This window comes from Sander lucioperca, chromosome 24 (assembly GCF_008315115.2).
Source record: "Sander lucioperca isolate FBNREF2018 chromosome 24, SLUC_FBN_1.2, whole genome shotgun sequence".
NCBI lineage: Eukaryota > Metazoa > Chordata > Actinopteri > Perciformes > Percidae > Sander > Sander lucioperca.
The window spans coordinates 19,143,286-19,154,402 of NC_050196.1; the positions used below are offsets into that span (position 1 = coordinate 19,143,286).

The 11,117-nt window shown below is 40.7% G+C and overlaps 1 protein-coding gene across 2 annotated transcripts in view; it reads left to right on the forward strand.

Annotated features, from left to right (window-relative positions):
- The window catches only part of nlgn4xa (neuroligin 4 X-linked a), an 84,287-nt gene extending 73,402 nt beyond the window's left edge, over positions 1–10,885 (forward strand). For both annotated transcript variants that reach the window (XM_031322952.2, XM_031322953.2), the window contains 3 exons: positions 1,187–1,372; positions 4,432–5,221; positions 9,574–10,885. In XM_031322952.2, the coding sequence (XP_031178812.1) occupies positions 1,187–1,372; positions 4,432–5,221; positions 9,574–10,474 (1,877 nt within the window). In that variant the 3' untranslated portion in view covers positions 10,475–10,885. The remainder of the gene's footprint in view (positions 1–1,186; positions 1,373–4,431; positions 5,222–9,573) is intronic.
- Positions 10,886–11,117: the final 232 nt, after the last annotated feature.

The following is an 11,117-nucleotide window of genomic DNA, read 5'->3' on the forward strand; positions in this document are numbered from 1 at the left end:
TACATACATACATATACATACACACACACACACACACATTCATTCTCATTTGTTGATGATATTATGGCATGTCGTTTAGGAAAATTAGGAAATTTTTATATATATATGTAAAGTTTGAATATATTGAATGAAAGTCTGAATATTTTGAATGAACCTTGAATATATTGAATGAAAGTCTGAATATATTGAATGAAAGGTGTGTTGACGTTAGCCTGGTGAAAGGGACCTGCCCGACCAAAGACGTTCCTTTCATTTGGTCTTCCATGATGAAAAAGTGAATAAACTTCTTCATTGGGAGAACGGTACTGGATACAGTTACCGTTACCAGTGTTTTGGCCCTTACATGCATTTGCCAGTGTGTTACACTAGATTTCTTGCTGATTCGCTCATAGTGTCACACTTCGGTTAGGATTAATCACAACGAAAACACAAGATGGTGGCAGACAAAGACATCAGAGTCCATTTCAACTTTCATTCAATATATTCAGACATTAATTCAGTATATTCAGACTTTCATTCAATATATTCAGCCTTTCATTCAATATTTAAGGTTCATTAAATATATTCAGACTCTCATTCAATATATTCAATGTTCATTTAATATATTCAGACTTTCATTCAATATATTCGAGGTTCTTTCAACATATTCGAGGTTCATTCAATATATTCAAGGTTCTTTCAATATATTCAGACTTTCATTCAATATATTCAAACTTTACACACACATTAAAAAAAAGGGTTTTCTTTACACTTTTTTTATGTTTTTGTCACATTTTTAAAATTTTTGTTGTTTCGACATGTTTTTTTCAATTTTTTTTGCGCTTGCCTGATGTTGCTATTTTAAGTCCCATAACATAGGTTGGGTGGCTGCATTGATTTGTCGTTCCAGTAAGAGAGACTGAGGAGAAATGACACAAAGTTTAAGTTATTTTAAAACCCTCAAAGAAATACAACTCTAATGCGATAATAAAGCTATTATATAGAGAGTACAACCTTCGATTTTCATAAAATACTGAAGACGAGAGTTCTTGATTTTTATCAATTTAACTAAGTTTAACAGTGAAGGGCGCATGTTAGGGGGCTTTTAGGCCTGGAGACTCTTATTTTGAACTCTTAGTGTACAATAAATCAATGTCAGAAAGCTCTCAGTGGTAACGTTGAGATTTGTTTGTTTTCATCCATACAGGGTTTCTAAGCACAGGAGACCAGGCAGCCAAGGGCAACTACGGCCTGCTGGATCAGATACACGCTCTACGCTGGATCAAAGAAAACATCCAGGCTTTCAAAGGAGATCCCAAGAGAGTGACCATATTTGGCTCGGGGGCCGGAGCGTCGTGCGTCAGCCTGCTCACCCTCTCACATTACTCAGAAGGTAAGTCTACATGCTGAAAACAGATACGCTCAAACGCAGATACGCTCACAAAGAGATATGCTTACATGCAGAAACGCTTACACGCAGGAATGCTCACACGCAGAAACACTCACAGAGAGATATACTTACACGCAGAAACACTCACAGAGAGATATACTTACACGCAGAAACGTTCACACGCAGAAACGCTCACATGCAGATACGCTCAAACGTAGAAACGCTCACACGCATATACGCTCACACGTAGAAACACACACGCATATACGCTCACACGCATATACGCTCACATAGAAATACACTTACATGCAGAAATGCTCACACGCATATACGCTCACACGTAGAAACACTCACACGCATATACGCTCACATAGAAATACACTTACATGCAGAAACGCTCACACACAGATACGGTAACAGAGATATGCTCACACAGAGATAAGCTCAAACGCTTATACGCTCAAACAGAGGTTACAACGTTTTTGTCGCTTTTAGAAGTTTTTGACGCTTTTCTCAGCGCTTTCACATACATTTTTGGTGCTTTTTTTCAAGTTTTTTTGACGTTTTTCTTTTTTACCCTTTTCCAATGTTTGTGTCATTTCTGCCATTTTGTTGCTTTCCCATTTTGTCTCTTTTTTTGCATTGTTTCAGAGATACGCTGATACACAGATGCGCTCACACGGAGATACACTCCATTAAATAAATAAATAAAATAAAATAAACAGGGAATCAACCATTGGCGATCATGGTGACGTTTTTGTGGCTTTTGTAGCTTATTTCATTGTATTTCGACATTTTTGTCAGTTTTGTTTGATGCTTTTTTTGATTTTAGCGACCCATTATTTTCATTGTTGATTAATCTGTGGATTATTTTCTGGATTAATGGATTCGTTGACGAGTGAAGAAACTAGAAAATATTCACATTTAACAAGCAGGAATCAGAGAAAATTACCCAAACCGATTAATCGATTGTCACAATAGTTGGCGGTTTATGTAATAGTTGATTGATTAATCTTTGGGGCTAAGGGTTGGATAAATCAATGATGAACATAATCGTAAACTGCAGCCCTATGTATAAATATCTCTTTAAATCCAAAACCAGACTGTGTTGTGGTCTTGTAGACCGACCATCAGGAAAAAGGAAGTCTAACAGGAAGACATTTCTACTTGTGAAACTTCTTGTCAAGAAATATTGAAATGTATTAGGCAAATTGCCATGAAACTTAATTTGCATGTTGCTACGGAAGAAGAAACCCTTCAGGGAGAAATGCAGCTTTGCAACCCAAGATATAATCTAATGAGTGGATTAGCTTTAAATCTGCTGAGCACAAGCGTGCCCCCCCCCCCCCCACGAATAAACCCCTTTCATTTAAAGGAGCCCATGTTCTTTCCTCAGGAAGAAAAAAGGGATAAACAGGGAAAAAATGGGAGAAAAAGGGGAGAAAAACATCGGGAAAAGTGTCACACATCAGACAATATGACAAAAAAAAAAAATGTCCAAAACAGTGAAAGAAGTGTCAGAAAATGCAGAAAAGAATATCAAAGAATTGACAAAAAAATGTTGTATGGCTCTAAGTGTCAAACCCACAAGCCAAATCCGACCTGTCACAGATTAAGATCCGGCCCGCATATCAATTTAGGTTCACAATACATTTTGGCCCGCCTAGTTGTGTGCCAAACCAAAAAGACAAGAAACTGTTTTTCAAACTGTAATTACGTGACACAAAATGCTCAATTTGGCAGATTAACCATCTTTGAGACTCAGAAATTCCCCCAGAAGCCGAGTTTTCATATTCAGGTTGCTGTAAAACATATTCTCAAAAGAAATCATGTCTGTTGTTGTTAAGCTGCCAAACTTGTGCACCCCCACCTTTATAAATAATAATAAACCTTTCTTAATCGCACTTTTTATCTGCTCTAAATGTACTTTAAAAAGGATATTTTTTTACTTTTAAAAAGTCGACAGAAGCAACAAGTGGTAAGTGGTAAATAGCGAGAAAAACATCGGCAAACATGTCAAACGTCAACAATCTGAGAGTTTTTTTTTTTTTTTTTTTGTATTTCTTCCTTCAACTTGGAGCTCTACCGACAAACCATGATCATAAAAACTGTTATGGTACGTGTCCACTGGCAAGCGTCATTTCCACGCAAAAAACAATGAAAAGAATGTCTAAAAAAGGGAACAGAGCCTCGGAGAAAGCGACTTTGTGTTAACTCGTCATCGCGTTTGACAGTCCTAATTCTTGTAAATGCTTCTTTTTGCATTTGTTTTTAAAAATTAGAGCTCTGTTGTTGTTAGTGTGCCATGAAGACAGGACTACCGATGGCAAACATACCAAGATGATGAGAACCTCTCTCTCCGTATGTATAGTTGTAATCTGACTCGAAGATATTCCACATTCGACTAACTGCAGCAGCAGACACTGCTAACCAGGCCTTGTGGGAAATGTGTGCTCAAAACATACTTTTCAAGTCGGCCTGGTTGAGTCACCGCCGCTGTGTTTTTGCACGAGTATAAATAGCTATCTGAAACAAAAAAACACACATAACTCCAGTGTTCACAGTGTATTGTGGCCTACTTGCTGATTGGCAGTCCGGGAAGCTGTGCTATCAATATTCCAGGATGTAAAAAACTGCCTCAGGTTTTGCTTTACAAAACAGAAAACATTTTACATTCTGGGTTGTTTATTAGGGACACAAAGATGGTCGTTGGCTGTCAGCGAGGTTTCTGTCTGTTTAAAGGAAGTTTTTCCTAACTATTATTGCACCATATGCTTGCTCTTAGGGGGAAATGTTGGGTCTTTGCAAATGATATAGACCTAAAGTGTAAAGAAAATTAAGCTTCTGAGGTTTTTTTATGTTGTTTTTGACGTTTTTTTTCGATGTCTTTGTCACTTTTTCCAATGACTTTTTTTGGTTTTCATTGCTTTGGACCTTTTCACAACGTTTTTTTCATCAATTTTGTCACTTTATTCGTTTATAAACCTAAATATAGGGCCTAATTGCTGCTTGAACGAAGAACTTATGTGTCCATTTCTTTTGTTTTGTGTCTCCAATCTCAGATCTGTTCCAGAAAGCCATCATCCAGAGCGGCACGGCGCTGTCCAGCTGGGCGGTCAACTACCAGCCCGCCAAGTACACGCGGGCCCTGGCAGAGAAGGTGGGCTGCAACATGTTGGACACCATCGACCTGGTGGAGTGTCTGCAGAACAAGAACTACAAGGAACTGATCGAGCAGTACATCACACCCGCAAAGTACCACATCGCCTTCGGGCCTGTGATTGACGGTGATGTAATCCCGGATGACCCCCAGATCTTAATGGAGCAAGGCGAGTTCCTCAACTACGACATCATGCTGGGGGTCAATCAGGGCGAGGGGTTTAAATTCGTGGACGGCATCGTGGACAGCGAGGACGGCGTGTCTGCCAATGATTTTGACTTTGCCGTGTCAGACTTTGTGGACCATCTTTACGGCTACCCGGAGGGCAAGGACACTCTGCGCGAGACAATTAAATTCATGTACACGGACTGGGCGGACAAGGAGAACCCGGAGACCCGGCGCAAGACTCTGGTGGCTCTGTTCACCGATCACCAGTGGGTGGCGCCGGCGGTGGCCACGGCGGACCTGCATGCTCAGTATGGCTCGCCAACTTACTTCTACGCCTTCTACCACCACTGTCAGAGCGACATGAAGCCCAGCTGGGCTGACTCAGCGCATGGCGATGAAGTACCGTACGTCTTTGGGATCCCTATGATCGGCCCCACAGATCTTTTCAACTGCAACTTTTCGAAGAACGACGTGATGCTGAGTGCTGTCGTCATGACCTACTGGACGAACTTTGCTAAAACAGGGTGAGTGCTCCCTTTCTTTGTTGTTGTTATACCATCATTCATATGACAGTCTATTCCTACAAGCTGAGCAATGCATTCTAGTAACGTTGCAGCAACTTTCGAGAAGCGGGGCGTTGTTTGCATAAAGTTGAAATGCAAACATAAAATCTCACACTTCTGGAATCAGTGTAACTTACACTTTACACTGTCCATTGAAAGAAAACATCCATGATCTGCTTATAAATCATGTAAAGGGCCTTGCTATATAATGATCATGTATTAAAAGTATTCCAGTGGTTGTTGCAGATACTTGCAAGGTTCAACGTTCCAATGTATTAATCAATAAAATCATGGAAACTACAGTGCTCTTGCTTGACTAACTTTGATCGCATGGAGAATACTAGTTATTACTAGGATGCTCGGAGAGCACAGCCCTAGGCCATGCCCTATCTGGCCATGTTAACGAAAGTGATCCGGATCCACTCCAACATTTAATAGGTTCTTCCTTTTCACTGTTTCCAACACTTTCCATGGGAATCAGGCTGCTAGTTTTTCCGTAATCCTGCTGACAGACAAGCAAACAATCCAGAAACATAAACTCCTTGGCGGAGGTACAAATGACCTTTTACACCTATAGGGAATAACTATCTGGTATTCCAAATATAGATCTGGAGTTGGGTATCAACAGAAGGTTTTGTTATGATTAGTGTTTTAATGATTAACTCATGAGTCAAAGAGATCAAGTGGAGGTTAATAAAACAAGTCAAATCCTTCCCCTGGTGCTGCGGCAACGCAGGATTTGATGAGAGGATTTGCTCACTGTTTATATTTGGATCACGTTTTCTTTTCACGCACCTTGATATTAGGTATCAGGGTGTTTGCAGCCCAGTCACACTGAAAATTCACTTTTAGTTGAATAAATAAAGTCTTGATCAGCTTCAGAGGCTGCAGCGTTCACTCCCCTGTCTCTATTGCCTGATCGGGGGGCATTGGCTGCCTTACAGACATTTTGAGAAGGCTCTTTTATCTTGCTTCTTTTTTTCCAATGTGCTTTCAATAAAGCAGCAAGTGAAAATGGCCATTTTTCAACAAATCTGGACATGATACATATTCCCACCCAATTACATACATCTACGCATCGGCATATTTACAGGGCTGATGAGGGGTTACGTCCCCCTCAATAATAAAAACTGGAAAGTGCAAACCCCCCCAGAAAACCTATTATAATTTCCTTTACATAAATAAAGACATGTGCACCATAAATTAATGCCGAAAAGGCACAAATTGTTGCAGAAAAATTCACCAGAATACAGGTAATTAAGTGTTTGACTCAAAAAGTGGAGATCTCAACCCCCCCGATGTTGAACCCAAAGTTACGCCCTTGCATCTACGTGAAAAGGATTGTAAAGTGCTGCTCTGACTTGTATTTTTATGATTGAAAAAGTCAAACAAAACTCATACATGCTCAGCCTAAGGCTGAAAAGTACTGCTCTAACAACATATAACATGGAAATTCACCGCCTTTCCACGTCCCACACCGTATGACAAAAAAATGAAAAGCTTCGCAATTTAGCTTTGACTACTGACGAATGTTGAAGTCAATCAGGTTAAATCTGTAGGAGGACATTGTTAAAGTACAACCCCTTATGGTCCAAAATGTACAAAAAATACATTTTCAATTCAAAACGGCTGACTTCCTGTTGGGTTCAGGGTATGGCTCCATGAGGGTTTTTTGTAAGTCTGGACATGATTCATATTCCTTCCCAGTTCCAAACATCTACATAAAACGTACTGCGAAAACTAATAGTCAAAAGGATTGTGAAGTGCTGCTCTGACATGTATGTTTATGATTGAAAAAGTCAAACAAAACTCAATATATGCTCAGATTGAACGCTGAGTACATTACCTTGGTAAGTGCATGAAAGCCTCGGTTCCACGTATTGCATCTGTACATTTTCTGTCTTCTTACACCTGTCAGACTGAAAGGAGAACATATTTAATATCTCAACCTATGGCAAGAGTCAGAGTTATTATCAACAGATTGGATGCTGGATGGAAACATATGCAAGCTAAACATGTATTTTGCACTTCAATGAGCACGGAAGGCCTCAAGCTGAGTGAGGTACATATTGTTCCAGCATATGTTTGCACTGAGATGACAGGCCCACCACATTCTAGCACAGCCATATGTATCCTTCCGTATGTAGCCACCAGTTGAAGGGCAGCCCAGCTTTTTTTAATGAGAGAATCAATTTAACACTGAATAAGGCCCAGCTGATACGTGAAAAAGCATGACATTTCGTACACTTGTAAAGTTTGGGGCACGGAACATTTTCAGCACCTAAACCACATGTGTTAAACTCAAGGCCTGTGGGATTTGCTAAATTCTATGATGACTAAGGAACTTTTTTGCAGACTTTTGTAGGGCTTTATGTCAACAAAAATGCGTCAGAAGAAAAAAAAACGTGTCTAAAAAGCCACAGAAATGTCAAAAAAAGGTACAAAATTTAAAAAAGTGACAAAAACCTTTGAGAAAGCCACAAAAATGATGGAAAAAGGTATTAGATATTTTTCAATTAAATCAAAGCATGTCAATCTGGCCCTCAATGTGATTCCCATTTTCCAGTGTGTTCAAATTAACAACGATAACAACTTGAACTGTAGTTTACCTGCCAAACGTACCGTGCAAAATTATAATTTTTCTTGATTACATTTAGTTAGGATCAGAAATCGCAATTAAAATACGATTAATTGCCCTTTTTTAAAACTCTACACAACATGTATTCAACAGACGTGATATAAATGTTCTTTTGCTCCCTGTTCTCTGTTTTGTTTTCCTAGATCCATTCCTCTGTATGTTTGCATGCTTTACTTCCTGTTTTATTTTGTAGTGTTGGGTTTCACGTGTCTTTGTCTAGCTTTGTTTCCTGTTGGGTCTGATTAGTCCCTGATGTGTGTCACCTGTTCATCATGTCACCTGTCTGTCGTTACACAAACACTTTGTTACCTCGTGTATTTATTCTGAGTTCTCTTTGTCTGCTGTCAGTTTATTCGTCTCACTTTACATCCAGAAGTTCTGCCTGTCCCTACTTTTCTGTTTTTTTTTCTGTTTTGATCATTAAATCATTCAACTCTCAGATGAATGTAGTGGAGTAAAAAAGCAGAAGTGCATTAGTGTTCCTTGGTGGCCCCCAAAATGCAATGCATGATTCAAAATGAGTCCCTCCTCTTGAGTATTCAGACACACACACACACACACACACACACACACACACACACACACACACACACCCCCTCCAGCGTGTCGACTCCAAGGTTGTTGTCTAGCCTCCCCCCCCCGACCGCTCCAGAGTTAATGAAACAAAGTCACCGGAGAGGCAGCTCTCCTCCAAACTGCAGGAAAATAACACCAAGGCTGAGATTTAGGACTAAGAAAATGTGACAACACACCTGGAAATGTGTCATCTGCGTATGAAGGACGCAGAACATTTTGTCAGCTTGAACATTCAGATTCAGAGTCGCATCAAATCACATTAGCTTTGAACAGGAAATGGAAGAAAGGCTTTGACTTTTCTGAGTAATGACTCATCTGGAAATGTCAGGAATTAGTGCTAAGTGAATTGAGTAATGATTGTGTTTTGGGGGATGAAGGTTTTTTTTTATGCCCCTTTAACATGTTTACTGTGTCGCAATGGATTTGGAGTAAAGTACCACCTTATATTATCTAGCCCAGGCTTAATCATCAGTCATAAGAATGCCAAAAAACAATACACATACAATAAAAGAATAAGAAAATAAATGTGGAAATATAAATAGGAATAAATAAAAGATGAAATACATGTGGAAACAAAGACAGAAAGCAAAAACAGTCAGGAAAAAATAACAATTTATAATTTATATTATTTCAAAATGTATTTTTTAAATTTTAAAAAGACAGAAATATTTTTTCAAATATTTTGTATTTGTAATATTTTCTATCTTATATTTGTCTTCATATTTATTCATTTTGTTTAGTTTTTTTACTCCTTTATATTTCATCATGTATTTATTTTTTTACAGGTACATAAAAAAGAGTTTTGTCTATTTTGATCATCTCTTCTCTTTTTTAATTTTTCTTTTAGGGTTATGATCCTTTTTTGACGTTATCGTGCCGTTTTGTCACCTTTTCTGACGTTCGCTTTTGTTGCGTTTAATGACTACCTTTCCAGTTTTAACAACGCTCTGGTCGTGTTTTTCTCAACAATTTTGTTGCCTTAGCCAACGTTTTTGTCACCTTTTCACCTTTGAAACCACTCATATGACTCCAGAGTTTACAGGGACGTAAAAAGCATTTTGTCTCCTTTTGATGTTCATCTCTTTTTTTTTTCTTTCAGGGATCCAAACCAACCGGTCCCACAGGACACAAAGTTCATCCACACCAAACCCAACCGCTTCGAGGAGGTGGCCTGGACCAAGTACAACCCCAAAGACCAGCTGTACCTACACATCGGCCTCAAACCGCGAGTGAGGGACCACTACCGTGCAACCAAGGTGGCATTCTGGTTGGAACTGGTTCCGCATCTGCACAACATCAATGAATTCTTCCAATACGTGTCCACCACGACCAAAATCCCTCCACAGGACACCACCCCGTACCCTTACACCAAACGCTTCCCGGGCAAAAACAACTGGCCGTCCACCACGCGGCACCCGGGGGTCCCGCCCGCCAACACCAAACAAACCACGGACCAGCGAAAGAGCAGCGATCTGACCGATGAGTCAACCGTTGTTATAGAAACCAAGCGGGACTACTCTACAGAGCTGAGCGTCACCATCGCGGTCGGAGCCTCGTTGCTGTTTCTCAACATCCTCGCCTTCGCTGCGCTCTACTACAAGAAAGACAAGCGGCGACATGAGACCAACCGGCGAATCCCGACGCCGCAGCGCAACTTGGCGCCGACCAACGCGCCTTCCGCCACCAACGCTAACGCCAATGACGTGGCCCACCTGCAGAGCGAGGAGCTGATGTCTCTGCAGATGAAGCAGCAGCAGCTGGAGCACCACCACGAGTGTGAGTCGCTGCAGAGCCACGATGCGCTGCGCCTCGCCTGCCCGCCTGACTACACGCTGACGCTGCGACGCTCGCCTGACGACATACCGCTGATGGCGCCCAGCACCATCACCATGATCCCCAATGCGCTGGCTGGCATGCAGCCTCTGCACAACTTCAACGCTTTCGGGGGCAGCCAGAACAGTACCAACTTACCCCACGGCCACTCCACCACGCGGGTATAGCTTCGCTGGCAGGGGCGGAGCGGCGGTGGGGGGATCAGCCCAGAATGTTTTTTCTAAAGTCCTGACACCCAGAGTTTTAAAATAACTTCACTTTTCCTCAGTCTCTCTGACTGGATCGGCAAAATCAATGCAGAAATAGGTTTCAAGATTAGTTTACGCTAAATTCCTACCATACCGACGATATGTAGCCTTAACAAATGGTAACATCAGACAATTCTTGCCCATTTTTAGGTGGCAGGAGTGAAAAATGTGTCATCCTGCAACCTGTTCTCACTCCCAACTCTTTAAATACTCGTCAACATTGGTCAGTGGCTCTCAGCGTCAGATACCGACACACAAAGCACCCTTTAGCGTCTAATCCTAACCCTGGCTCCTTTAATCTGTTTTTAAACCCTTTTTATTCCTCTTAAATTGTCTTTTAAAGAATCAAACCAGGGTTTTTAAGGAGCTTTTAAGGGGTTTTCCATAGCGCCTATGAGAAACGCTACGTTTTAACCCAAACCTAACCCTTAAAGGTACATTTTGTAAGCCCACCCCACAATCTTTTCCTAACCCTAGTTTTACCCTGCCAAGGGTCCAGACAAAGCATGTTAAAAAATGACGCCAAAGACTTACCCAGAATGTCAATTATCGGATGGGATTA